The following is a 27,750-nucleotide window of genomic DNA, read 5'->3' as shown; positions in this document are numbered from 1 at the left end:
GCATACGCACATGCGTGTATGTGTTTGCGTGCGCGAACCGTCCTCCTGTTTGGCATTAGATCATACACACACTGATCAAACGCCTAGTCACCACGTTTATTTACCTTAATTTGTATCATCTTACTTTCAGCCTCTTGCTCATGCAGTCCACCCCTTCCGCGCAAACCGTACACCGTCGAACTCATGCCCAAACCATCACGACTCGCAGCGGTGCCACTTACTTTTTACACATCATCACGATTTGCTGTTTCAATGAAAACTAGCTCCTCAGCCCAAGTACCTTTTGCTAGCTGGTTAAGGGTAGCGGCGGCGCATTCCACAATTATAAACTTCACAATATTTGCTTTTTACCTTGCTTCTTCTCTTTCCCCCCTTGTATTTGTTTTCATTTTCATCCACAATCCGTTCTTCGTTTTTTCCCTACTAGTCTCCAACCTCTCCGACCCTTTCCCTTCGCTGATGTCATGTCACCAGGAAGTGAATGAGTTTCTTCAGCAGCCGGAGATTGTTTCGACTGCATCGGTCAACTGCTTTATCGTCGACAATCTCCAACTGTTCCAATACATTCCGCAACTCGCGTTTTGTCAGCTCAAACATCGGCTTGTGTTTGCTATTACCATCTGCTGCCCTGCTCTTCATATCCTTCAGTGTATCATCCCACTCAACAAAGAAGGCGTGAAGGGCCTTGACACGCGATGGAATGAGCCCCTGCAAGTTATTCAGCTCAAAGGATAACTGGAGACAGAGGCTAAGAAATATAGGCAAGGTAATCGACTGCGGATTCACCATAGCTGTCACGTTATTCACGCACACCTCACTCTCGAGGAAGTGCAACAAGACAGTGATATCAGATGCCCCCAACACGGTCGTAAAGGAGGTGACCCAATCGTTTGCTTCTGCTAGCGCGATTGCCCGCGCCACAAGAGCGTCTGGATCCACCGGCTGGGTCGGTGCTCCGCCGTGCCTCACAACCTCCATTGTGGCCATCAATTCCGATGCAAGTAACTGCTTCTCACGGTTCAGGGACGCCGTGAACTCCCTGGCTTTAGCAACACAACTAGCTGTCGCAGCTGATGAGGAATCCACGACAGTTTTCATCGTTTTGTGGTATCCTTTTACTGCGCGAACGAGTGTGCGTACGGCAGCGTCCACGCCGTTGCTGAACAGGCGCATGCTGTCCGTGGAACGAACAATGGGGGTTCCGGAGCTCAACTCAACCTGATCTGCCTCCTTTGCACCCTTCGCTACGGCGTCCTTCAGGCGCCGGGAAAGTTGTGCCTTCACTACCTCGGTGGCAGTATCTACGGCCAGCTGCTCTGACTTTTCCACAATAGAACGGATTTCCTCCAGTAGTTCCTGCTGCCTGGGGGTGAGGTTATCGGTAGATTGTCCTGCTACTTGTTGTTGCTGCTCCAACCTGCCTTTGTTACGAATGGCAAATTCGCGCCCGATTGTCTGTGCTTTTTCTCGCTCCCATGCCTCTTGAAGGAGGCGCATCGCTTCCGATGCATGCTTTTGCAAATTGACAACTCGTTCATCAATGCTTCGCAGCGTTTCACAGAACTGAGAGGCTTGTTGACGGACAATGTTAGATGCAACTCCCTGTGGCACGGCGTTTGTCGTTTTGTCACCCAAGACGGACGAAGAGACCGATGTCAGTGCTGTGGGCAGAGCAATCTCTGTCCCACCGATGTGTGCCGCCTCGTTTTTCGGAAACCACGAGGAGGCGGAGTTTGTCCTCAGTGAAGGTGTGTTGGATGCTTCCGCAGGCTTTTCTACGTCCAGCACTTCTCCATAAAAACCGGTCGCCGTGCGGACGGTTAAAATCACCTGGTACTCGACAGATGTGCTGCTCGCCGATTCTGTCATCTTGCTAACAGCTGCCACACTTCCCAGTACGGGGCCATTAAGTCTCCACGAAGTAACACGATCGACCTTGAAACTACTGCGGTTGAGCTCCAGCACCACAGCAAGAGGACGCTGTTTTGAGCAAAGCGTTATATACTCTTCTGTGGGTGTGCAGCTAATAAGAAAAGCATTTTCGTCCCCATCCACCACTCCATCGTCCTCCATAGTGATGGATATGTCCTGTTTGAGAGTAAATGTCTTCGTCCGTTGGCTGTAGGACCACAATCGGAGTTCCCTGTTGCCATGAGACGCAGTAACAATGAACAAGTTATCCGAATTTTCATTCGAAAAACTGCGTCTCTGGAAGAAAAATGCGGCAGTTGGCATCGAGTTGGCGTGCGGTTCCCAGACTTTCGGTAAGACGCTCGTGCCGGCTGTTGCTGATACGAGGTCGAGGCAGTTCGCCTTTGCCGGCGCTAACAGTAATTTCGCCTGTTGATGATATCCAATTACCGAATGTTTTACAAAAGTGCGGGGTGCCAGTCCAATTGGTGACGTTTTTGATGACTCCATATGCACCTCAAAAGCACAAGACCTCCCTAGTACATACACGATATCTCCGTAACCCACAGTTACACCGTATACTTCTTCGGGCAGACGCACCTCACGTTTCTCGATCTTTACATCCCCGTTCGCCTGCCTGATGGGGGCCAGTCGCGCTACCACATTACCACCGGCTGCGAAAAAATAGCAGTGTTCCAGTAACCCCTCAGAGGAGACGAGGTTGCGGAGTACTGTAGCGCCCACTTCCACCTCCGCGTAACTTCCCCGGTGTGTGAGAACACGAAGGCGGTTAGATTGCTTCATGTTCATGCAGAGCAGCCGGCGGTGGGATGAAATCAGCGCGGGTACGTCATCGTTAAAAGCGGTTGCCTTAACTGAAATTAACGGCACCTCAATGCGCAACGCGCTGGCTTCGCACTCCCTGCACACGTACGTAAGGGTGTCCATGGTCACTCGAAACCTATGTGTAGGCGCGATGGATATCAACAGAGGTCCTTTTTACGCCAGCCACCCCCCTCTTGTTTTACTCGAGAAAGTGCCCAACTAAGCAAAAGGATGTAGAAATATCCGTACAAATGGGCGTGTGCGTGTCCGCAACTGTGGCAACGCGCAGCCAGTATTCACTAACTCCCCCTTGCTATTCCCCTTTCGGTTAAATACGGATATTCTTTCCCCCTGCTTATTGTCTGTCCTTCTCTTTTCCCTCTTCAACTCTTCGCTTTCGCACTGTGACGAGGTGTAACAAAGGAAAAAAGAGAGGTAATACAGCAGGAACAAAACCATTTTTTTTTTTGGGGGGGGCTTCAGGGGGGATGTACTCATTAAGAAGAAATATACCTCGAATTCAACACATAGTGTTCCATAGAGGGAGAACAACAATCTTCACCCCCCCCACACACACACGCATATAAACGAGAAGAGATGCACCGAAATGCACAACATTGCTTAAACGCATCCCACAAAAGGGCTGGGAAGTAGAGGAGAGAAGTTATAGACCAAGATGAACGAGCAACATCACGGACACGAATACCCTCTTATTACCTCTTGTTCAGGAGCCGCAGACCGTTATAACCACTTTCACCTCCCCTTTAGTTGTTTCCTTTTCATTTAACCATGCCAATACTGACCGTGATCGATCGCGGTTCCCTGTGCTGATAACGCCTTCCCTTTCTTCTTACCCACTCTCCGTAGAAACGAAGTGATGCTCTCACTGTCCAATGACATTGCCACTCTTGAGGTGCCACAGCCTCTCGTGCGATTGATACACCGCGATTTCAGCTAACACACGTGAAACAACTTTCTGCATGTCCTCCTTCCGGGCACCAGCTGTTTCTCCATCCGGCTGCTGCTGTTGTTGCTTTTGCGCTAATAAAGCATTAAACGGCCTGATCCCGAAGTTGACCAACTCCAGCGCGGTTTCGAGTATCAATGGGCGGTGACGATCCACATCGGGCTCCTCCAGTGTCTTCAATACCCACGTTGCGTCCGTGAAGGGCTGAACACATCTCTGGAGCGCCGCGCTGAGCATTGCATTCGTCGCATGGGGATAGTTCTGTTGTTTTGCCTTCAATACTAACTCCTTCGCACGCTGCTTGTTCACCACTCCGTGCTCAAGGAACAATCGTCGGATAAATGCGATGATGGGGGCAAGTTCATTATCGGTAAAACTTGTTGCCACTGTGGTGGCTGCTGCCGCCGCTGCAGTACTGACCGCTGTGTTTACTGCCCCCGTCGGGCCCTCTGCACCTCTGTCCCCTCCCCGACTGACAAAGTGAAGACGTGTCACTAACCTACCGGTGTTGATCACCTCAAGGTGGGACATTATGCTTGAGTGAAGCCTTTTGCACTGCATGGTCTGGAATTCTATTTCCTGTCTGTACGCATTTTGCGCAACCTCCAGCAATGCGGCTCGTTCCATTGGATCGGCTGGTACGTGCCGCAGCCGCCACACGCGCAGTGCTGGGTCTTTCTCCCCGCTATTCAACGTAGCAATACTTTCCAGTATTTCCTTCACAGTACGTTTTAACGTGTTGCTGCTTACGAGGGCGTTAAGCCGTGCACGGGACAAGGCACCACTGGGGCTCTCGCAGAAGTGTAGCAAAACAACTTCGCGTAGGGCAGCTGCGTTACCCCGCATGTTTGGATCAACTTTGGACACCCATACACCGTGCATCCATATGGCACCATCACGCAAAGCGGCGAGCAGCTGTCCATCTGTCACACTCTCCTGTACCTTTGATTGGTTTGTTGAAGAAGCACCACCAGAGAAGGCCCCGTCAGGGGGAACAACCATCTCTCGCAGCTTATCAAGCGTCAGCACCTGACAGCGACGTAAGTAGATATGCACCTGGTCAACAAGACTACGCCTGTTGGCGTAGCGCCGGAGCATTTTGTCACCACTAACGACGTGCTCGCCACCTGTAATCCCACCGGATACAAGAAGTTCCGGTGGGAAAAAACAGTCTTCCGTGCGCGGCCCGACGTACGGCCCGTTGTTATGGCCGTCTTTGCTGTCACCAAAAGGGTTACTCCCAACGCAACCCGCGGGTCCTGCGAAACAGTGCGACGCGCCCGTGCGGTCCCACAATCGTCGCCGCATTGCCATGCTTTCTACGGATTGTATAGGGAAGTACTGCAGCTCTTTTGCAGTGTCCGCATCGTTGTTTAGCATTACACTCCGCTGTCGCAGCATTTCCCTGGTTATGCGGTCCGAAACGGCAAGACCGGGAACTATCGGCACCGAAGGCACGCTGAGAAACCCATCACCTACTCGGTGCATCGAGCTCGCATCAGGCGGCTTCACAATGGGGGTAAATTGCTGGATGCTCGTCACCGGAGTGATATGCACGACGCCGTCCACGATAAGTCCCACCATGTAGTCACAGTGAGGGTTGAAAGGATGCGACTGTAGAGCGTAGTTGTATGAGTGCTTAGATCTCTCTTCCGCACGTTGGGTGTCCTCGTCTAGTCGATGATCCTGCTGCGGCTCAGTGAAGGAACTAGAGCCAAACGTATCGATATGACAGTGCATTGTCAGTCGTGACGAATGATGGATGACGGGAGCCACAGCTCCGAAGGTCTCTTGCCGCGGTGTGGAGGCCGTAGTTCCTCCCACTCTCGAGCCACTATTGGCAATTGAGTCCTCGTCGCTGTGAATAAGACCCTCCGTTGCAAAGAGCCGCACTTCGTTAGCCTCATAGGGACGAGCTCTGCACCTTAAGGGGAATTGAAATATGTGTAACTGCTGCTGCTGCTGTGCAAAAGAGGAAGCGTACACGTTATAAGTAGCTATTACCTCATCATCGTCACAGTTACCACCCACACGCTTTTCGGTCTGCTGCATTCCGTAAGGTAGAGATTTTTATGCAGACACGCTCTCTGTCCCTTCACATTTTCGTGACAGATGCAGGAAAACAATAGTAATAGGAAAAAACAAACAAGAGAGAAGTGCTGTTGGAAACAGAATTTTGTGAAGACTATTAATGTACACATTATATCTTGCACTTCTGTCACTGGGGAGTGTATTACTATGCTCGATACTTTACGCTTTTCAGCCACCTGTCGAGGGCCAGCACCGCAGCCACCGTTGAGGGAGGCTTCCAAATCTCCGTTTCGTTTTTTCTCTTTACCTTCTGCGCAGCACTAGACACTGTGAAAGGTACGCACAGGGAAGCAACAACAACAACAACGAAAATTAACAACATCAATAACGAAGTTGAATGGGCTACGGACTTGTGAAATCCTGCCCCCCTCCGTAAATTAAACCACCGCGGCTCTGTACCCATTTCGGTTAAGAAACAAAATGCAAGAAAGGTTAAAATGGGGGCTTGGCCACTGCCCCACTTCATATAACTGCAACGACAACAGCAGCAAAAACATCACGACGGCAAGTTAAATTAAAAGCCACAACAACAAGTAAATGCGAGGGCTACGACGGGTCACACGCACACACACGTCTCAAAATCGCATTCCGTCTGAACCTACAGTCCCCACAAGATGATACTCCCCTCTTCATTTCACACGGTGGGATATGTGTTCCACCTCTCTCATTTGGGGGATTCCCACCTCTGACACCCCGCACTAAGTTTGCACACACAGTTCCACATATGCAAACCCCTGCAGTGCATTCCTTCTCCCCTCCCCTTTCGGTAATGAGGAGGGAAAAGGAAAAAATAAGAAGTGGTCAAAACAAACATTTGTTGCCCCACTTTTAGTCTCATGTTCCACATGCCCTTCAGGTTTTTCTACTGGACCCTGCGCACTGTTTTAATCAAGCTTCACCGAAGTGTATATCTTCTGGACAAACTGCGAGCCGGCGAGGAATGTAACGCAGCCCCCCGCCAGACTCATAGCGAGGGAAAATAGGGCCGAGTAGGCGAAATAAAACACCAACATGAACATCCCGCTCATCGACGTCTGAAAAAAGTAAAAGTATGTGGCATGTATGAAAATAAAAATCCCCGTTGATGCCCCAAACCCAAATGCCATCCATTGCCAACGATGATCCTCCATATTCAACAGTAAATACGTGGCGGCGACCGATGTAAAACATGCGATGACAAGAAAAATGGTAAAACCGATTAGTAAAAAGTAATACAAATAATAGAGTTTGTTCATCCAAATACAACTAAACACTAAGAAGAGCTCGAGGACCACAGAGCTAAAGGGCAGCGCACCTGTAAGAAGAATGAGATACGGTCGTGATAACAATCTATAGGGCGGCCTCGGCACCAGGCGGGGGATCTGGTTTACGTGTGGCAAACTGTTGCGATTGCTCACAGCGTTAAACCGACGCCAGAAAATATACCTTCCAGTTAGGGTGCCGACAACTACCGTGGGACAAAACAGAAACACCAATATAAGCGCTACATACGCCACCCCGCCCACGTGAAGTGCGCGAGCTGATCCGTACAGGTATGCGATGGCATTGGTTGAAACACCGCAGAAGAGAATGGCAGCAGGGAATGCGGCGATGGTAAGATACATGCAGTGCATCCACCGGCTTGCTAATGCCGGTTTGTATACAGTGTAGCTGACGAACTTTGAAGCTGAAACGTATCCTGCAACGAACCCTGTGAGGGCATACGCCTCCGTCACCACCGTCACCGCCCCATACGTGGGTTTGTGCCGCGAATTGTAAAAGGCTGCTGACATAATCATAGCCACGAAAACTAAGAGAAGTTGGGCTCCTGTGCCGAGGAGTGCACAGAGAGCCATCGGATACGGCGGCACGCGATACACGTCAGCGCTGAGTTGTTTCCAACCGGAACCCTCTACGAGGCCATAGCTACTATCAATGCCCAGCTCATCCTCGTCGCCCTTCAAGTCAGCGTGGATGGCGCGTGAGACGATAAATATGTTAATTATGGAAAGTAGCAAAGCGAGGATCACCGAGTTTATAACCGAAATCCACCTAAACCGCGGTTCGAATAGTTTCTGGTCCACATATTTCTTGAAGCGATCCTCAAACGATAGTTGGGATTCCGTAAAGATGACAGAATATGTGAAAGTGTAGTCGCGCCCCTGCGTTAACACTGTCCCTTGCTCTGCCTCCAGCGTAACGTGAACGATCTGATTCTTGTTAGTCTCAATATGAAACCTACGATGAAGATAAATCACAGGGCCCGCCGGAGTCACCTCACCAAGCAGCACCCATATGGGCAACTCATCCACGTATAGCTCATAGACGTATTTCTTTTGAATCATTTTGCGCCAACGCTTGATGTCTGCTTGTTTCGGTGTGAAGGTGCACATAACACCGCCTGTCACATTTTTACCAAACCGTACATTAACCCCCATTTCCTGTAGCTGCCGCCCGGTAAGTGCTTGACCGAGTGTGGAAGACCTCCGACTCCACGACGCTGGAGGACACCCTGGCGTGCGGAAGAAGCTATACGTCTCAAATGTGTTATGAAGTGGCCCAATTTGACCGGCGTACACTCGCACCCGCTCATCAGCTTTATAGGTGTTTGTATCCTCACCCGCACGCACAAGGCATATGGGAAGCAATACAGCTAATAACAGCGGTAGTGATGTCCGCACATTATTACTTGCGGGACGTATGTTCCCAACATTTCCCTGCTTGCCCATGCTGCTTGGTGCCGAAGGAAAATTGCTGTTGTGGATCTAACGTTTTGTGTTTCGTGTTTCCCCCCTTTTTTACTGAATTAGTTTAGCGGGGTATAAACGTTAAGTCACCCCTGCTGATTCCTAATTATTCTCTTCCCCCTCCCAAAGCCACCTAACGGTAACCGCACTTTGCTTCCTCTGAATGAGGAAGAAAACAAGCAAAGAAAAAAAAAAAAGAAAACACTCTACACCGCAGTCGCTCTGTACGCATTAGCGCAGACAATTAAGAGGTAAGAAGTATGGTTAAATTGACGTAAAGTCTAACTGAATCAAGAAAACAAATCAAAGCAAGATGATGCGCGTAGAACATAACGGATGCGGTAAGAACTGGTGCATGCCAACTAATGCCGATCCCAAGGTAGGTTTTTTTCTTAAGAAGGAAATAAACAACGCGTGCAGAGCCGTAACACGCCCCTGCGTGTGTTTATGTGTGCGTATGCACCAATTGAAGTTAATCACCACTATACAAGGAGTAACCAAGAACACTACACTACTTTGATGTGACGTTTAGGATGGACAGTAAATCAGTGACAATGACTGGTGGTGCCCAACAGCAGTAATATGCGCACTGGTGTGAATTCATTGGTGCAATTGCCAGCAGATCAAGTCCCAGCAGGAAGTAAGTCGGCCTGCAGCAATGTTTTGCTGCGTGCATTTGTACTACACTGCACTACATCCCACGCGTCAATAAGCGGGTCGGGGGATAATCCAAAAAGATTTAATGAGCATCTGCAGTTTCCCCCTCTTTCTTCCTTGTCCCGCCCTCTACCAACCGTGTTGTGCTCCCCCCTGCAAAAAAAAAAAATTAACGATGCGCCCTCGCGTGCAGTATATAAGGAAACAGCAACTGGATGCAGACGGCGTTAGCTGAATATAATGTCAGATCAAACCACCGTCGCATAGTTGGCATGAATGATGATGCCACACACCCCTGCACTGCCTTCCCCAAATTCAGCACAGACAACAATAGGGAGACACATGCAATTTGCAGGTTTGCGTCTTTTGAAGCGTAGCAAAAAACCGGTGTCGACGATAGCAGCCGCATAACCTCGTTACACAATGTGGTCAAACCAGGACCACCGATGACACACGGTGGAGTTGCAACGCAAGCCAGAAGGTGTGAAAGTCCACAGACAATCGTGCACAACAATGAACCGTAATTATCGGTTCCAATCGCAGTAACATTAACCTCACAGTCAGTAGAAGGTTGAGGTGGCGGCACGCCTTCGGACACATTTTCTTCGCCATGGAACACTTTCGACCATGATGGTGTATGCCGAGCGGCTACGGGTGGTGGAGGGAGGGACCTAACGTTGGTGGCGCGACATTCAGGTGAAGCGAGCAGCTTGCAGTGAATTCCGGTAATAAAAGAAGTAAAGGCATCCCACTCACCGCATGTTGAAAGTGGAGTTTCTTTTGGTGCCGCCAGAAGTTCACCAACTCTGCGTAGTACGGCAGGAGCAAAGAGCAATAAGACAGGTACTACCGACTTCCCAAATACTTGGAAGAGTTCTGTTGGAAGCAGCGACTGTGCAGTGCGTAGAATACCTTTAACTAATTGGGGTTGGTTACTGTTGCAGATTCGCTGCATAACATCATGGTACGCCGCACTGTTGCTACTGAGAATAAATTCGACTGCGTTGGATGTGGTAGAAGTACGGCGGAAAAGGTCAGAGATCAGTTCCTCTGCACCTGACAGCATCCCTGCCTATATGCTTATATGAACGAGAATGGCGGGTGATATCACCAGACCAACGGGGAAGGGAGAAGAGATATTTTCCCTTACAGGTGTGTGAGTTTGTTCGCCCACCTAAGCGCTATGGTAAATCCACAAACATTAAATCAAAAAGAAAAAAATCAAGGAATACGAAAGACAAGAACCCATAATAGCATCAAAACGAAAGGAGAGCACGCGTGCAGAAAGTAGGGTGACCCCTCTTAAGGAGAAGGAATGAGAGAACACAAAAATGGCCGGTGTTTTCACGAACAATCATGATGGCGTGCCATGCATACCACTATGTGCATATGTGAAACGGGGAGAATTCCCTAAAGAAAGCTGGAAGAACGACCACAAATAAAACAAAACCAAACACCAAAGAGGGTAAATAGAGTTTACCACCGAAACAAAACAAACAAACTCAAAGCAATTTGGTGGGCCTCGGAGCCGCTGGAACACCCACCTTCCAATATTATCCTTATTATTAGAGCCTCGTGGTAATTTTGAATCTGGGCACCGCGCCAAGTGATTCATAAGTAGACTAGCGGTGTGTGACAAAGTATTAGCGAAAACCTCCTCATACCATCACGAACTGTGCACCCACGCGCGCCTAACAGTCTTCGCTGTTGTCGGCACCCCATGAGCCCTTCTGGTTCCATCTATCAACTCACTTTCCCCACTTGTCAATACCGTGGGTATCATGGCTTGACGGCACGACTCGCACCGTTTTGTATCCGTCGAAGATGTAGTCGGGGGGCGGCTTACACCCCAGTACTTCCAACAGTCCAAATGTGTTAATGTGGCATTCATCAACACCGACAACAAACAAGGCACAAAAAGCCGGAAAGGAGACAGCACATGACACACCCACACCAAATGACTGCTGCTTCTGCTCGGCAGGCCAAGTTGAAGATTTACCGGAGCTTTCAGACTGCAGAGCAAAACTGCGCTCGAGGCGAATAAGCAGCTCCGGTTCGTCATACACGTGCCACTCCTTTATTATACCGTCTTCATAACCACAAGAGGTAAAAATATCTGGTTCGCGTAGAGCCGTCAGACATCGGCACAAACCGCTGTGGGATTGAGGTCTCTCCGAAACTATGGCCCGTACGTACGTTGCTTCTGCGACATCCCACAACCACAACGTTACCACACCGTCCGAACCACCGGTAACAACACGGCCGCTAGGCACAAGAACGAGGAGTGCTGTGCAGATGCTTCCAGTTAGGGATAAAATACGCATTGGGGCAAATACAGGTTCCACTACCCACAAAGGAAAGTGCACAATGTTTTTCAGTGAAGGAAATATTATAGGCGCACACGCTGCACGGAGCAGCGATTCTGCAGAGCCCCTCTCATCGAGGTTGTCACCGTTAAGGGACGGCATACAAACAACATTACTTACCACGCCTACATCGAGGCCACCTGCAACGTGCGTCCCGTACTTGGGCTTCCAACTGCTCCACCGAGCATCTGTATGGAAAGGAGGTTTTCGAGACCCGTCCGCATCCCTCATGACACTTTCTCCCGCATGGTTATTTGTGCTTTCCCCTCTCTCGTAGCTGCTGCTGCCCCGCTGGTCGATACGGCAGGAAGAAAGGCATTCCTCAGTAAACGCTGCACTTTTCACCCACACTGTCATGTTCATCAGTCGTTGACCACGAATACGCAACGTCGACGTCGCTTGAGGTTCCATCACCATCCGCTTCTCGTCCCAGCACAGCAGATGATCCTTTTCCTTTTGTTTGTACGGCAGATCAGCAAGAGACCACACAACAACACCGCCTTCCACGCCGGCGATGAGCCTTCTGTCGTCATCGACGGCAAGTGAATAAATTGCTTTCGTTTGTCGCGTTGTCTCCGCCGTCGGTCTGCGGTTGCTGTGTTCGGCATCGGCATCCTCACGCGCGATGTAATGCAAAGGTGTAGCGAAGCCCACGTAGCATGTACTGGTAACAACAGCTAACACAGCCACTAGAAAATATTCACCTGCTTCCACGTTGGACCGCCAAATCCGGGCCATACCGCCATCGTCTCCGGTGATGAGGTAAACAACACAACACTCAGCAGAAGCCACTTGTGCTCTTCGTTGTGAATCTAACAACCGTGAGGCAAACACGGCACCTTCCCACAGTAATACACACCGCAGCGGGGAGGGATGTCGAATAGTGAGAATGTGATGTGGTGTTGGGTGAAAGAGACTCATGTGCACATACATGTCCGTGCTGCAGGATACAACCAGCCGCCCCAAAATAGCGATGGCTGTTACCGGCTCATCGTACCGATGTTGATGGAACAAACGCCGTGGTCCGGCGTTCCAAGGCACTGACAGTTTCTGCTTCACCCCTTCACCCTGCAACCACTCCCAGTTATCACTTGGGAGGAAAGGCCGCATTGCCGGTGGTACCAGCGGGTAAACAAATAACCGGCCGCCGCTTGTGCCAGCGAAAAAATATTCCACTTGCCTGAACGCCTCAATGCCTTCCTTACCAAACACGGCCATAGGGTCGTCAATGCACAGTGCCCAGGAGAGAATCATTACAGCTTCTTCAGGCATAATACCGGGAATCAATGTGTAATTCATTGAGACAATTGAATCGCTCTTTTTGCATTCCTCTTTGGCGGTCGGACTGAGGGGCGATGGTCCGCCGTTTTTTGCCTGTGGTGAGATAACAACAGGGGCACGCGCTGCGTCCCGTAGAGACATCAGTGGAAACACATTACGCCTGGTCCACATGCATCTTTTATAGCCGAATGACAAAAGTAAAAAAAAAAAACAAAGGATAACAGAAGGGACATGGCGACGGCTACAAATGATATGCAGGAAAAGGGTAATATAAAACTTGCATTGCAACATCCGAACGCGTTGGTAGCATATTCATTTTTCAATAGCGATATCACATTTCCCCATTCGCATGTCACGCTTAATGTTGACTCGACAGAGCCGCTCTGCGTGTTCGTGCAGAATTTAATGCCAATGAACACGGGATGAATACATCGTTTTTTATTTCACCACGCGAAGCGCTATCCAAATCCCTTTTTGTGAGTGATAAGAACTTCAAGTACCCTCATTTTCCAATCTTACACATAAACGCAATGAGCAACCTCCACCCACACGCTCACAGATCACGTATATATATATATATATATATATATATATATATATTAATGCACTTACATATCATACACGTACGAGACCACGTGTTTGTCTCATGAATACAGCCATTTCTCTTCCACAATACTCAATTCCCTTGCTTCCAGTTACGATTCCTGTAAACTGATGCGACGCTGTATTTTCATTTTTCTTTCCTTATTGCCCGTCATTTTTTTTGACATGGTGGGGAAGGAGCTATTGTATTTATGGTTCGTGAAAACCCCGCTCTGGTGATGGGTAACGGTAAACAAAATGTTAGGGACGGTAACGGTAACGAGTGTTAAAAATGCACACAACGAAGTTTTTTTTTTTTAAAAAAAAGAAACATGGCCGAGACAACAAAAGAAGGAAGGAATGAGTGGGGAATGACAAAAAGCAAACACCAGTAAACCTCAACACAACTAATAAACGAACGCAAAGAACCGTGAGAGCATCCCTTTTCCTTCAAGTTACTTTTTCTCTTCCTTTTTCATTTTTTTCCCCTTCCCCTTTTCTTCTCTTTAAACATCAAAGAAGGGAGACTCGTCACGGTGATGAAAGAGGTGACAAACACACACACAAAAAAAGTCACCAAGAGCCAAACAAACAACGTCAACAACAGTAACATGTAAATTTTCTCTGCGGCTCACAATTCCCCTTTTGTTTCCTTTTTTTTTCATATTTTTCCAAGTCGTGCCACATAAGTGAAATACAGAAGAACAATACGAATCAAATGCGAGGTTGGGAAAATACACAAGTAAAAGAAGACAAAAAACAAAAAAAAAATGAGCGTCAGACAGTGTCGGCAAAGTGCACGCCTGATAAAAAGATAAACAATCAACTGGATGCCAAAACCTTCGGCCTTCACTCGCCGCAAAACCGAATCGACCTGTCGAAGAAAATAAAGGGGCTAAAATAATACAAACTACCATTATCTTTTCTTGCTTTTAGCCCAATCATACATACAGCGCGGTTGCTTTCCCCGGTTTCTTTTTTTTTAAATATACTCCTTTTGTCCTTTCTTCTTTTGTGTTGCTGTTGTTTGTTGTTGTTTTTATCAAAGTAACAAAAATATGTATAAATTTCCCCCCACCGCAGGCACATTTCTGTGGTGAAGACCGCAGAGTCATGAACCAGCAAGAAACCAAAGTAAACACAAAAAGAAAGACACACACAGACAGAACGAGTAAAGCATGTATACATATATCCAAACGTACACGCATATATAAATGTATATATAAGATAATATAATATAATACAAGTAAAGTATGAAAATATGGATAAATAAAAATATATAAAAGTAAATACATGAAAATATATTAATATATATAAAAATAACACGAAACCACAATATAACATTGACACAACTAATACATATAGCGAAACTGGACCCTCTCCTTGTAAGCATTTGTGTGTTTATTTTTCTTGCACCTCTTGCTACCAGCGAGTTCTGTATTGTTTTGGATCTTCCTTATTTCATTTCGTCTCCGGGAGAATACTCACATGTTTGCGCCTTGTTGTTGTTTCATTTTCATTTTGTTATTTATTTAAATACAGTCATACACGCACACACATATGACCGCACTTAAGTTATACTCCACATTCCGGTTTTCTCCCTCTTTTTCTTTATTTAACAAACAAAACAAAATGGAAACAAAAACTCACGTGTCTTTGATCACTCTTTTACCCCCATGCACAAAAAACAAAAACTGAGCATACGCACGCACAGAAGAAAAAAAAAACACTGAAACGAAAACAAAACCAAACCAACGAAGTTGAAATAAAAGTAAAAGACAAACAACGCTATTACTATTATTCTTTTTTCGTTATAATTTTCATCGAAAAACAAACAAACGGAACATGAAAGAAACGACACTGCACCTTTTTGTGATCGGCTTTCCTTTTTTTTTTTTTAAATCACACCTCCTTTCCTTTCCTTTTTTGAAAATATGTATATATATATATATATTCCTCTCGTCATCACTGTTCAACCCTTCACCACAAATAAATAGATAAACGAGTGAAACAAATAGGTTGAAACTAATTGTAGAGCAAAAGCAACACTAAAGAACCTCTTCCGTGTCCTTTTCCCTTTCTACTTTCTATTTCTCTCAATAACATCGAGTAATTTCGCTTGACTCATCCAAACTGAAGTGTTTTGTCGCCTCTCTGTGCTCTTCCTTACTTTCATCTCATCTCTTCATTTTTATTGGCAACACGAATATGATGTCAAAAATTGATATCAGCAGGCTCATTGCAATAAAAAGAAAATCAACAACAAACGACAGCATAAGCACACAAGACATAAGAGCGTAAAAACGAAAAGGGCCGAATAACAACTTTCTTTTAAAATAAAACGCAGTAACCTTCATACGTATATATATATATATATATATATACTGGAAGTAAACAAATTAACGGACAGCAAACTCACGCACGCATCCAAAGATAAAGAAACAAAAAAAACAAAAGGAATAACAAACGAGGTTCGAAAAATAACAACGTATAAAAAGAGAAAAAAACGAGCGGAGAGAGAGAGGAATCGTTGCACCCGGTAGTAAGGAGGAGGGAAAAGTAACGGGAAGCAGAAGATAAAGAAGTGCAAAGCGAAATGAAGAGGGCCAATAAAACCGAGAAGAAAGAAACAAAAAGAGAGCAAGTTAAATGGAGATAAAAGGACAACTCCATGCGATGTGGAAACGCGCCACTAGAAAGATATGAGGCCCCTTCGCTTTCCGACTTTATCAACTCCCCCTTCCCAGGTTTCCTCTCCCATGGGCTTCGCTTATATTTTTTTTTTCATTTCTACATAACGCCTTGTTTAGTGTACGGCGAGAACAAATCTCTGGTTCACGTGATGTCTAGCAACTACCGTTCCCCTTCGGTTCGTTAAGGAAGTTCCTCCACCTTCCGTTTACTCATCACTTTTTTTTTTCCATACTGGCAACGCGAAATATGCAGAGCCCTGCATGGTAAATATAAGCCTGCTACTGCTGTCCACAAGTGGGCTAAACGGAGCACAGACAATACTTGTTGCCTGTTCGATTTCCCTTCTAGCAATTGGCCGCACCATAACATTTGCTATATTAACCACCAACGACCGATAAAAGCATGACAACTCCATCGCCCACACTATGCCTGACACGACCCATTCGTTCATTCCATCTGCTAACCTTCTTCCATTCTTTTCCCCCCTTTCCCCTCACTCAATGGGTCGTCTGAAAAGATCCCGCGACGTGTTTCGACACCACACCCTTTCAGATGTCCCTTCAGCGTCGGAGCCGCTGGTGTAGCTGTGGGATCTAAGACGGATGCATGTCCTGTCCGATAGTCCTTTCCATCGCCCATTGGGCGACAGGTCCACGTGGTGGCACAAACTGAGGGCATCGCATCACGTCATGCCCCCCACGACGTGATGGATAGCCGGGCGTTGCTGCTGTTAACCTCGGCCCGTCACAACCCCCACCCCATTGTGAGTTTGGATGATGCATAATATGTCTTTGGTTGTCATGGTATTCCATGTTGTATGCAGACGGCTCCACCGAGACAGAGAGGCTTGATGGCCGACTACCCTCACTGTTGTATGACGGCGGAAGAGGGTAGGGCATGGGTGCAGGGTGCCACTGCACTTGTGGTTCGTTCACGACTCGTGGATGGGCCCAGCGGTCTTGTAGAAACGGCCCGCACGCTGGTGTGGGACTCATGGACATACACGACGGGTCGCTGTGTTGAGGCGTCCGATTGCCCTGGGGGAAAGCGGAGAAACCGCCGTCACCTGGTGGAGGATAATAGGCGGGTACATGTTGTGGCATCGCGGAGTTGGTTGCCTGCGGTGGCATCACTGACTCAGAAGGAACCATTGCATGCGGTCCGGGTGCCCCTTGCCACTCACACCACTGCAACTGTTGTTGTTCTTGTCGTTGATTGGGCACCACCCCTACCAGCGGCTGCGGACCAGAGTTTGTGGACATGCTCCTGCCGTACTCCTGAGGGTTCAAAGCGTTGCCTACAACGTTCACACCACCACGACACCGTGACTTCATTTGCATGGACCCACTTGGTATGTGGCTGCTGTGGTTACTCCGCATACCATCTCCAGGAAGCCAACCATGCAGGTCCTCCTGTGGACCAAAATACGGAGGTGGACTCATCTGTTGTTGCAGCACTTGCGGTTTCGGTACAGGAGAGCACTCACTTGGTACCGAAGACAGAGCGGTAAGGTTGGAACAACTGTTACTGCCCACCTGTATTTTGTAATCCGACTGAGGTGCTTGTTTCACACTACTAAGCACTTGGACCTGCTGGTTCCAATTTGGCGAACCTCTTTGTTCCTTTTGGCGTTGATAAAGACCCAAAAAGCACTGCTGTTGCCCCTTCATCAGCTCCTGTTCACTAGGTCGAACGTGTCCAAAATCCCTCCGGTATTTCCCCTCTTGCTCCTCCTCCTCAGGGGAGAACGGAACAAGGCTGGTGTATGGCTTATTCGTCCGTGTCTTCCGGAGAGTAGTGGTTTTCGGCGGGCCTCCAATCGGCGATTTTGTGCCGAAGTTGCCGTGCATGACTGGGTTCGCGTTGCTGCCAAGCCCTTCCTGGCCCACGTCAGCGCAGACAGCGACGCCACCAACGCGCAACGATGGCTGCTTCTGCTGTTGCCGCTCTTGGAAATGTATGTTCGGAATATGCTGTGGCAGAAAAGTGATAGAAGGACCCGGTTCTACCCCTGTCCACTGAGCCCCGCCATCAGCGCATTGGTTTGGCACTTGGGTGCGCGCAAGGGCATATTCCTGCACGTCACCATCTGACTTCTTGGGCGGCTGGCGCACCTTCGGAATTACGTTAAGAACCGCCGTACCCACAGCTTCGGGTTGGTGCTCAAGCACAAACTCATACACCATATTTCAAACTAAGCCACGAATTCTTTTGCCTCCTTCCTCTTTTCTATCTGTCCTCGGATGCTTTCAATTCGAGTTGGTCCTAGGAAATGATTGGATGGAAAAAGATGAAATAAGGTGGAGAGAGGTGCACGCCAGCGTATTTCCCTTCTTTTTTCGTTAAGGGTTCAAGCATTTTACCTTCCCACCTCACAACCTTCTTTCCCCCTCCCACATGAACGGATGAGGTGTGCAGCCCTTCCCCCAACAGAAACTTAACGAAGGGAAAAAACAACGAAGCCACCTTCCTGGTAACCTCCCCCCCTTTTCTTTCTCCACTCGTTAGAAGTACAAACCGGAGCCAATAAGCAAGGAAGAATATAGTGGAGAAAAATGAAAACAATAAGACACAGCAACGAAACTGGCACGTGTGTTCGCTGTATATTCCCCCTTGTCTCAATAAACCACAATGCGAACGAAAGTTAGTCTTACCCTTAACCCTGTATAACGGAACCTACTGAGGGTGAAGGACTAAACAATAACACTGGCAAAGAGAATGGTCACAGGGGTGTGGGGAAGAAATGAAGTAGAAAATTGAGGGACTAGCACTCCTGGTGTACCGGTGAAGGCGTACACGCTCCCCTTTTAACGTAACTAGAGCATCAACAGAGAAAAGGGCCTTTGGAAACGTACCACTCCGCATCCACAGCAAATACACATGTACACTCCGCAATTTCGTAAGTGAATACCAAGGAGCACGCGACACGAAAACCCCGTGCTGCACTGCTACGACTACCACTTCACATCTCGATGCGTGGATATATTTCACTGTCTTGGGCTTGTGCAGTACTACTTCGTTGCTTTCGGGGGTCGTACTGCCGACTTTCGCCCAACCTTCTCCCTCCGCTTCGTGGTGCTAGCCGCTAGCACCATCCGTTGCGCACTGCGCAACCGCTCCACAGCTGCGGCGCGCACGTAGCGTTCCAATTCCTCCGCCCGGTGCAACATACGGTGCAACGCAGCACTTTCCGCCCTTTGCGCATCTGCCGACTGCTCTGCAGGTTGCCCCGCAACAGCGGCCGCGTGTTGCCGTAGCGACCCATCACACAGCAACGTTATACATTCAGTCAATTCTACCAGCTCCTTCATGTGATGCCTGAATTGCTGTTCATGTCGTCGTAGCACCAGCGCCTCCGATTGCAAGAACATTGGAAGTGCCGCTATGCATGTGTCTAAAGTGCTGCAGGGATCCACTGATTGAGCCTCTGACGCAAGTCCCCCACAACCACCGTTATGATTCTCTGAATTAGACGCGCCACCACCACCTGCACCGTTACTACAACAAGTGAAAGCTTCAATGTCCGCTCGGCTTAAGAGTGTGATGCGATCAGAACAGTAGGCCAAGTTGGCGGAGTCACCGCCCACGTCGTCACTAACCACCGCTCCTTTTGCACCTTCCGGTTTCATTTACTTGAGTACGAGGGTATGTTTCACCCTCCCTTCGTTTTTTTTTACACCAAGTCCCCGCAGTGCTGTTGGAGGTTCCGGACCAACCGCAGCGCGCTTGCAATACGTCAAAATCTTATGTGGAGACGGGTTCTCGCGCGTGGGGAATCGACTCAAGTCACACTTCGTACTGTTTCAGCACATTGAGAGTCAAACCGGAACGTTTTCAACAGCAAAAGAAAAGAAAAATGAAATTCAAGTAAACAGATGAGGGAAGCTAAGGGTAAAGCACACACACACACACAAAGAACCACAGGAAACAGATACCGATGCCCACAAAGAAAATCAAGGATTATCAAGTCGATGCAAATAATGGCAATATTAGTAAGAGTGAGAAAAACAGTACTGGAAACCACCCCAATGAGAGGCTTCAAGTATATTTAGTTGCACAACAGGGTACGGCCAGTGCGGATACATGTACATATATATCGCATATGCCGAGTAACAAATATACACTTGCTTCTATGGAATGGAAGGAATCGGGAGACTGAACGAGTGGTAATCAACTACTGCGGTGCATTGGCATTCTCTTGCTTCCTATACTTGTCCAAGTTGGCTACACGATTTTCGTGCTTGAGTATCTCAAGGCTCTTTGCATACGCATCGGATGGCTGCTGATGCGCCGTGTGCATTCGATGGCGTCGGTGGCCCACCAGTGCCTGCCTTGTTGACAACACTTTGTCCACGTCGTCCCAAACAACCCCCGCGAGCTGCCGGAGCCGCCTGTCATCCGCCTGCAGAGCAAAGCGAATATCATCATAAAGACGAGCCTTTGTCGCCCGCTCCTGTTCCAACTCTGGCGGCAACGTTAATGACAGGGTGGATTCTGGTGAATCTAGTCTCCTCCTCCCGTTACTGCGGTGTTCGGAATCACCGTCATTTTCAACATGATTCCCAAAATCCCACACAGGGTCGCTGACCTCTGTCTGACCTAATGCATGGTGTCCCGCCATGCGGCGTATGGCGCTAGAGCGATGCCTAAGTTGCTCACAGAGTCGGTCTGTGGTAGTTGTCACTCTGTTTGTGTCGATGTCTTGTGAGGTGACTGGTATGGGTTCCAGGGACGGCACTGACACGGGCAGCGGTTCACACATCTTCAGAGACCGATATAAGTGGATGCGCGAGGAAACGCCCTTGCTGCAGCCGGTTGGAGTCTCACTGACTGCGTGCCATCTTTTGCACCCATCTTCTTCATCGCTATTCTCTTCCTCTTCGCTGCCAGTCACCTTTTCGGCCGACGGGTCCCGTGGCACGTCATCAAGCATTGCCAACTTCGGGCAAGCCTTCATAATCTGCTCGCGATCTACCGAGCGATCCCCATTACAGCATGGGTTGTCGAGTAAGGCCAAGTACTTCAGTGAGTCACAAGGTAAATCTTCCATGGGGTTTACATCCTCGATTTTGTTGCTTCGGGCATCAATGAAGCTCAAAGCAGGAAGCACAGCGATGGGACGTAATGACGTGACAGCGTTGTGGTGAGCGACGAGAACACGCAACTGAACAAGTAGCACAAGACCTTCGAGTGACTCAACCTCGTTGTGCTGCATGTACAGATGCGTGAGATTGAGGAAACATTCAATGGGTAACGTGTCACGTAGACCGCGATCGGCCACTTGCAACTGCTGCTGCTGCAACACTGCATCTACTATGGCATCAGTTCCACCCACACGCCCCCGGGCAGGGAGAAGCTGCGTCAACGTACATTGCTTGTAAGCACAGCCCCCAGCCTCTGTTTTGGGGCGAAGAGCACTGTGCATCGCGGACACCCTTCCACTGCTGCTGACGAGACTACGGGTACCGTGGATATGACTGCCAACTTGTGGACTGTCATCGTCGTCACTAGAGCCATCACCCCCTTTTGCGTCAACCTCCCGATTCATTTGGATGTTCCCGTAATAATCGTCATCAGCAAATTCCATGCGTCCCAGCTCCTCTAGTTCTGCAGGGGTAAACTCTGACACGTCATTGCGTAAAAGCACAGTTTCATTCCCACAACTGCTGACAAGGGCGCCGACGCAGCTTAAGCCACCCACCTCTTCTTCACTCATTTCTTCTTCACCCTCCTCTTCCATCATTTCCCCCTCTTCCACTGCGAGGAAGTCCTCGTTGTCATCTTCCTTATTCCCTGGATCAGGCGCAGTGGAGGTGTTATGCACCATGACTGGACAGTACTTGAGCGCACTCCTTGGCCTCAATTGGGTTGCGCGCGGACGGAGCACACTTGGAGGGGAATAATAGATGTGAGGAGAAGACAGGGAAGTGATGAAGTAACAATCACCAACGAATTGGCGAGTGCAACAACTACCGGCAAATTCAAACACAAAGAAATTTATTGCAGTAATATCGTTTGTATCTTCCCACCAGTGCGGGATACGCACAGTTGCCGCTGCCCGGGAACGCTTTGCGCCGGGATAAGGGCTCTGTGACGGCAAGAGTTATATCGGCACAGTAACCCGCCTGTCTACACAAACAAGAAATCTACAGCAGAGACTACTCACCGTAAAATCGGTTGAAAGTGAGAAGTACCAACAGCGGCTTGACGTGCTTTCGGACCGCCGATGATGCTGGAAGCGTCCGTACAACCGCCACAAGGGCTTCGACGGCGCTGCGTGTGCACGACATCACCCGTCTAACCGGAAGACTTGCTGGGTCCAAAGCAATTACTAGCAGGGCAGTAACAGAGTTAGTAATGGAAGTTTTGGCAGCTGATGCGCCCGCAAGACTTGAGCTGGCTCCTTCCGGAAAGCAGACAATGAGCAGTCGAAGGAGCAAGGCGTCAAGGCTCTGGCACAGGGCTATACAAGAACTCGCGGACCCCACTCTCGTCAGTTTCTCCATTTCGCACGCCACAACAGTTACCACGTTTTTATTGAAACTAAGAAGGCAATCAACTGCAAATGAAAGCTCGAAGTAGGCACTACCAAGGCCCCTAATAACGCGTACAGCACGATGACGGTACCCGAATAGTGCCTCACCTGGCGCTGCTGCGCTGTTGTATTCGTCAACGTCCTGCCGCTGCAGTCGCTTCCTTTGCTCTCGAAGTGATATTTGGGCGTAGTAAAGCGAACACAGGTAACCAAAGCAGTAACTCCAGCTATCTCGCGCCCGCTGCCCTGTTGCATCCGTCAATTCCGCTGGTTGCCCTGTTCGCTCCTCGCTGCATTGCCGCCGCTTCCAAAAATAGGAGGTGTAAGTCTCCCGCACATCTCCACTCTCATCCCACTCAACTGAGAGATATCGGGGGACAAGTATAAGATCAACATCGGGCGGGAGAGTAAAGACGAGCTCAAACGCGGCGAAAGTGCGGAGCATTTCTGACTGACAATCAACACGGGTGCTCCCATTGTCATTCTCATCTACAACCTCTAACTTGGGTGCGACGGAGAGGCGAACAAACTGCCCGAGAGGATGTTCTTTAATCGCCTCCGCGAAGGTGTTTGAAATGAAGCTAGACGCGGTCCCACTGCACGCGTATTCCGCTTCACCGCAACGGTACCACCAATGCGACTCTGTGAAAAGACGATACAGAAATTTGTGCACAATGCGCTCTGTGTCACGACACAGCGCAATATCAATGAACAACGACATGTAGTCGCGAAAACTTGCACGGCTTTCACTCGGGTCGGAGACGCTGCTGTACACTTGCAAAGCGTTTATTGACTTCAAAGAGGGAAATTCCCCCATACTACTGCCCTCTTCGACCATATGAGCCCCATCGTCCGTTTCATTGCGGTCGTCGAAGTCAGCGGTATCGCTGCTATTAACACAGGGAGGCACGACAGCAACCGACAACAAGTCGGTCAGTCCTCGTTCTTGCAACCGCTGCACAACTTGCGCGATGGGGACAAGCAGACTTACTGTCACCCATCTAGCAGCCGGGATAAACGGGTGCAGCCACAGGTCCGAGCGCCCCCCAGTCGCACTTTTTTCCTGTCTGTCACCATCGGTGAGTGCAATGTTGTGATGAGTTTTGTAGTTTTCTACGCAAAGCCCCCATTTTGTTGCCCCAACCCCAACGGGAGTGGACGCACTTGTATGACAAGTACACAACGCTAGCGGCAACGCATCTGTGGCGCCACCTTCAACAGAAGATCCGAGGCGCCCAAACCGACACAACTCCCACTCGTCTTGCTCTACACAACCAGAGATGGCGTGATGGTCCGCCATTCGCTTGCGCCGCCACCCCTTGAGCGCTCTTTGCCGAGCGAAGGCAACAAAGCTATGAAGAATGAAGCTACGCGACGACATCATTGACCCATATGCGGCCCGCCTCTCGGCTCGGCTTAACGACTGCCTCTGCCGCTGGTGCCCACCCTCTCCCTCATCGCGTCCAGACCACCGCCGCCCCTCCGGTCGAGCATGTCCAACGCACAAAAAGACGTGAGAAAGTATATCCGTTGGGAGGATGGCTGCCTTCTGACCCCGTCGGGGGTCCTCCCCCACACGGATATGGGAAAAAGAGAGGCGGAAGATACGCGGCACACGCGACCTCCACATGTCCGAATCGATCTTCGTCACGAAACCAAAAATAGCAGACGTTATGAGCTGCACGTACGGCCAACTGAAGAACATCAAAAGCACCATGTAGAACCGGTATAAATCCATCGTGCTACTGTCCTGAAGCGCACTCATCCGAACAATAAGGTAGTCCATCAACCCTGAAGCACGATCGATAGAGTCTATGTCATCTTCTTCGCCCGTTTCGCTTTCTGCACGCTCCTCCAGCTTGCAAGCGCAGTCTATTATGTGAATGCACCGCCGCAGAGGAAGAAGCACCTCTTCAACGCCTTTTTCTATTTCCATCCTCCTATGGTACGTGAAGCTTGAGGAGTTAGTTTGCCTCTGCTGTCTCTCTTCATCTTCCAGGAAACCCAGCGCCAACATCGAAACATCCCGCATGATACTTCGAACAATGCCGCAGAGCCGACGGAGGACGAGGTGTGACGCCAACATTAATGCCTCATCCCCACTGGTAGTTACGGAATAATCGGTGAAAGCATCTTCCATTGTATTCAGATCTTCTTTGGAGAGGGATGTTGAAATAGACTGAAGTTGCCACTCGGCCCGTGCCACCTCATTGGAACCAGTGAGTATCGTATCCACGAGTGAACGGACGCTAAGAGAGATTCCCCTCAATGACGCAGTATGCATTACATCCCTCCGTAGCGCCCAGACGGCCGGGCGATCAAGATTACTGGCTCCCTCGGGGCCTGCTGACGCAGCAAAGCTTGTACTGGGCGATTGGCGCAGCGCACACAGTGCATCAAAAATGAGTCGCTCTTCCGTTGTGGGAACGTAACTGTCATTGCTTGTGCATGGCGGAAGTAGCTGTCTTGAGCACGACATGTTTGCCTCGTGGCTCCCACCGGCAAAAACCAGAGGCCTAGAGAGAAGAGAGGCTGCGGCTTCCGCTTCGGGGCCCCGACTCGCGAAGTAGCCCTGATCGCGCAGCAGTTTCTGGACGGAATCACGCTGGTAAAGCCTTAGCCGGGCTTTGCCACGAAGCGGCGAGCGCCGCGTGGAGCGCCAGTAGTTCCCAGAATCCTGATCACTTTCATCCCCGCTGCCATTACCCTCATCTCCACTCCCCTCTGCGCAGGCGTCGTAGTAATCCTGTAGGGAAGGGTCAGTGCGGAGAGAATACACACCCGCCTTGTTCATATCCGCTTCGCCTGCCGACTAGAAAGATGATACATCCACGGTCACACATATATTTATACACGTGTACGTACATACATGCATGTACGGAAGGAAGGAATGAAGAGAAGAGAAGACAAGTGGAAGGATTCATGAAGGAGCGCATTGACGTAAAGTCAAAGTCGAAAGTTGCGACTCAAACGTTGAAAGCGGGACACATACGGCTCCCGCACCGCAATTTGGGTTTGAATAACCGATGGGCATCATCACGATGAGGGAAAATATAAAGGAACGCGAAATACGGATAACAGGATACAACCATGCGGGCCCGTGGCAGAGCTAGCTCCCCTGCACCGCACACATACATAACAAGGCCGGTGGAAGATGTTACCACCAAGACCCTAACCCCAACCTTGTTTCCACCGATGCACCAAAGCAGCAGAGAAGGTTAGGCTCTGGAGTACCACAGAAATATCAAACGTGGAAAGGTATGAAAAGAAAACAAAAATGAACAAAGGGGAGGAGACAATAAACTATGAAGGGCATTGCTAGCTTCCCCCATCACGTAATGTGTAAGTGCAACTGCATGCACACCTACCGTCAATCGCAAGGAGTGGGATGAGCACTTACACGTGGGTATAATACATACATGAAAGTTGCTTAGGGGAAGAATGTTTGCTTGTTTCCATGGATATATATGTGTCCATGTTTCCATTCTGTCCTTTTCGCCGGCTTTTCGCTGCCCTTGGAGTGCTGTTAATGTGAGTGACTACTACAACAGACACAAAACCACAAACACACACACACTATCGACAGTAACCAAACCATGGCCACCTTAGCGAGCGCGCCCATAATAAAAAGGTGTCCTCCGCCTCCGTGAGGACCCGTCATCAAGGCAAAAAAACAAAACAAACGAATTAAGCAAACAACAGATCGGTAAAGGGGAGAGAGCGGTCGAAAGACGCGGTGCCTAGCCCCTATCGTAGGGACCGCCGCTTTTTCACTTTTTTTCTTGCTCTCTCCTCCCTCTTTCTTCATTCTCCCTGCGCAGCGCGCAACAGAAAGAACAGTTAGGAAAAGTAAAAGAATTCGAAACAAATAAATAGGGGGAGGAGACAAGGTACACACTTATATATATAAATATTTGTAAAGTCTGTATTAATACATGTGAACTACCTTTTGGCCACTTCGGCATCGCGTAACGCCACAAACACAACTAAAACATAAAGAAAGGATCCTACGTTCAGCACTTCACAATAAAAACAAGGAACCACCACCACCAATGAGAATAGCAGGTGCAATCCTGCCTCACAACCCCAACGACGGCTGCGGATCCATCATGCCCTACAGAACTAATATGTATAGCCGTTGGCGCGGCTTGAACGCAATGTCCGCACCTCCGGCTCAGCGAAACAAACGTACCTTCCTTCACCCTCCGGGTGTGACATATTTCGAGCAGGAGAGGAACATCTGACCCCGTCGGGCCTCCGGTCACAATTGCTGCAATAGCCAGTGATAACTTTCATGGCAGTGGTGTAGAGTGCTTTATCAGTGAAAGCAAGGGTAAGGACAAGGCCAGTGGTACCTGTCAAACGTACTACGATTCGCCGGTCAGTGGAGGCGAACCTGCAACGTGATATACGACTCACACGGTAGTACGGTATCGTGGCGATCGTTCCATCGCCGATGTTCCCGAGGGAAAGCGGTATGTTGTTTCGTTTCGCAGCAGCCGGTGATAGGAAACAAAGGTCCCGAGGGCGCGAAGGGTGGATGCTCATGGCGTCGCGACGCAACTTCAACCCAACTGGATCGCCAGGAATGAACGTCTTACTCCGCTCGTGGGTGCCGAATAAATTTGCGCTTGTGGAACAAGGCACCTGCAGCTCCAATAGTCTCAATGACCCTGGGTCCGAGAAACCTAACTCAACGCCGTCAAGTACCTGCAGATCCCAGGAGAGCACCGATCTCGTCACGGGAGGTGTTGCTGATTGGCACCGCCTTTGTTGGTGCCTAGACGTCCGCTCCTCCGCAACGTGTGTCCGACCAGTTCTCGGTGTGGCACGCATTATTGACGATGTGTCAGTTTCTCTGTAGCTGGTATTAAGGTGGTCCGGAGAGCGCCAGCGTACAGACGGGGGAGCCGGACGTTGACTATGACATCTTGCCGTGTTCGGCCTGGACCGCGGACCACGCGATGCGTCCGACGCGTAGAGCGGCTGGTAGTCCCGTCGCGTTCCCGGGCGCCTTCTTAGGGGAGGCATATAGGGGTCTTCTCCCCCTCTTCCCTCCATCACAACGCTCAGGATTTACTTCTATTAAATACAATAATTACTACTCACTTTTTC

General features: G+C 49.3%; 10 protein-coding genes across 10 annotated transcripts, besides 7 other annotated features; all 10 read right to left on the bottom strand.

The window, feature by feature from the left end:
- Positions 1 to 462: 462 nt before the first annotated feature.
- Tb11.02.0980 (hypothetical protein, conserved) lies at positions 463 to 2,859 on the bottom strand (the record flags this gene model as incomplete). Its single annotated transcript, XM_823338.1, has 1 exon — positions 463 to 2,859. The coding sequence occupies one exon, from the start codon at positions 2,857 to 2,859 to the stop codon at positions 463 to 465; it is 2,397 nt and encodes a 798-aa protein (XP_828431.1).
- Positions 2,860 to 3,619: 760 nt separating this feature from the next.
- On the bottom strand, positions 3,620 to 5,755 carry Tb11.02.0970 (hypothetical protein, conserved; the record flags this gene model as incomplete). The annotated part of the gene is made up of 1 exon (XM_823337.1): positions 3,620 to 5,755. The coding sequence occupies one exon, from the start codon at positions 5,753 to 5,755 to the stop codon at positions 3,620 to 3,622; it is 2,136 nt and encodes a 711-aa protein (XP_828430.1).
- Positions 5,756 to 6,083: 328 nt separating this feature from the next.
- Positions 6,084 to 6,125: a microsatellite.
- A 553-nt stretch (positions 6,126 to 6,678) lies between these two features.
- On the bottom strand, positions 6,679 to 8,502 carry Tb11.02.0960 (endosomal integral membrane protein, putative; the record flags this gene model as incomplete). Its single annotated transcript, XM_823336.1, has 1 exon — positions 6,679 to 8,502. One exon carries the CDS (start codon positions 8,500 to 8,502, stop codon positions 6,679 to 6,681), a length of 1,824 nt encoding a protein of 607 aa, XP_828429.1.
- An 844-nt stretch (positions 8,503 to 9,346) lies between these two features.
- On the bottom strand, positions 9,347 to 10,243 carry Tb11.02.0950 (hypothetical protein, conserved; the record flags this gene model as incomplete). The annotated part of the gene is made up of 1 exon (XM_823335.1): positions 9,347 to 10,243. One exon carries the CDS (start codon positions 10,241 to 10,243, stop codon positions 9,347 to 9,349), a length of 897 nt encoding a protein of 298 aa, XP_828428.1.
- Positions 10,244 to 10,925: 682 nt separating this feature from the next.
- Positions 10,926 to 13,115, bottom strand: Tb11.02.0940 (hypothetical protein, conserved; the record flags this gene model as incomplete). Its single annotated transcript, XM_823334.1, has 1 exon — positions 10,926 to 13,115. The coding sequence occupies one exon, from the start codon at positions 13,113 to 13,115 to the stop codon at positions 10,926 to 10,928; it is 2,190 nt and encodes a 729-aa protein (XP_828427.1).
- A 274-nt stretch (positions 13,116 to 13,389) lies between these two features.
- Positions 13,390 to 13,424: a microsatellite.
- A 1,160-nt stretch (positions 13,425 to 14,584) lies between these two features.
- Positions 14,585 to 14,626: a microsatellite.
- Positions 14,627 to 14,652: a microsatellite.
- Positions 14,653 to 14,728: a microsatellite.
- A 361-nt stretch (positions 14,729 to 15,089) lies between these two features.
- Positions 15,090 to 15,189: a sequence feature (T-rich).
- Positions 15,190 to 15,761: 572 nt separating this feature from the next.
- Positions 15,762 to 15,790: a microsatellite.
- Positions 15,791 to 16,693: 903 nt separating this feature from the next.
- Tb11.02.0930 (hypothetical protein, conserved) lies at positions 16,694 to 18,286 on the bottom strand (the record flags this gene model as incomplete). Its single annotated transcript, XM_823333.1, has 1 exon — positions 16,694 to 18,286. The coding sequence occupies one exon, from the start codon at positions 18,284 to 18,286 to the stop codon at positions 16,694 to 16,696; it is 1,593 nt and encodes a 530-aa protein (XP_828426.1).
- Positions 18,287 to 19,111: 825 nt separating this feature from the next.
- Positions 19,112 to 19,729, bottom strand: Tb11.02.0920 (hypothetical protein, conserved; the record flags this gene model as incomplete). Its single annotated transcript, XM_823332.1, has 1 exon — positions 19,112 to 19,729. One exon carries the CDS (start codon positions 19,727 to 19,729, stop codon positions 19,112 to 19,114), a length of 618 nt encoding a protein of 205 aa, XP_828425.1.
- Positions 19,730 to 20,274: 545 nt separating this feature from the next.
- Tb11.02.0910 (hypothetical protein, conserved) lies at positions 20,275 to 21,927 on the bottom strand (the record flags this gene model as incomplete). Its single annotated transcript, XM_823331.1, has 1 exon — positions 20,275 to 21,927. The coding sequence occupies one exon, from the start codon at positions 21,925 to 21,927 to the stop codon at positions 20,275 to 20,277; it is 1,653 nt and encodes a 550-aa protein (XP_828424.1).
- Positions 21,928 to 22,258: 331 nt separating this feature from the next.
- Positions 22,259 to 25,429, bottom strand: Tb11.02.0900 (hypothetical protein, conserved; the record flags this gene model as incomplete). Its single annotated transcript, XM_823330.1, has 1 exon — positions 22,259 to 25,429. The coding sequence occupies one exon, from the start codon at positions 25,427 to 25,429 to the stop codon at positions 22,259 to 22,261; it is 3,171 nt and encodes a 1,056-aa protein (XP_828423.1).
- A 1,328-nt stretch (positions 25,430 to 26,757) lies between these two features.
- Tb11.02.0890 (hypothetical protein, conserved) lies at positions 26,758 to 27,696 on the bottom strand (the record flags this gene model as incomplete). The annotated part of the gene is made up of 1 exon (XM_823329.1): positions 26,758 to 27,696. The coding sequence occupies one exon, from the start codon at positions 27,694 to 27,696 to the stop codon at positions 26,758 to 26,760; it is 939 nt and encodes a 312-aa protein (XP_828422.1).
- Positions 27,697 to 27,750: the final 54 nt, after the last annotated feature.

The sequence above is a fragment of the Trypanosoma brucei genome (assembly GCF_000002445.2).
Source record: "Trypanosoma brucei brucei TREU927 chromosome 11 chr11_scaffold01 genomic scaffold, whole genome shotgun sequence".
Taxonomy (NCBI): Eukaryota; Euglenozoa; class Kinetoplastea; order Trypanosomatida; family Trypanosomatidae; genus Trypanosoma; species Trypanosoma brucei.
This window is presented reverse-complemented; position numbering and strand designations above follow the sequence as displayed.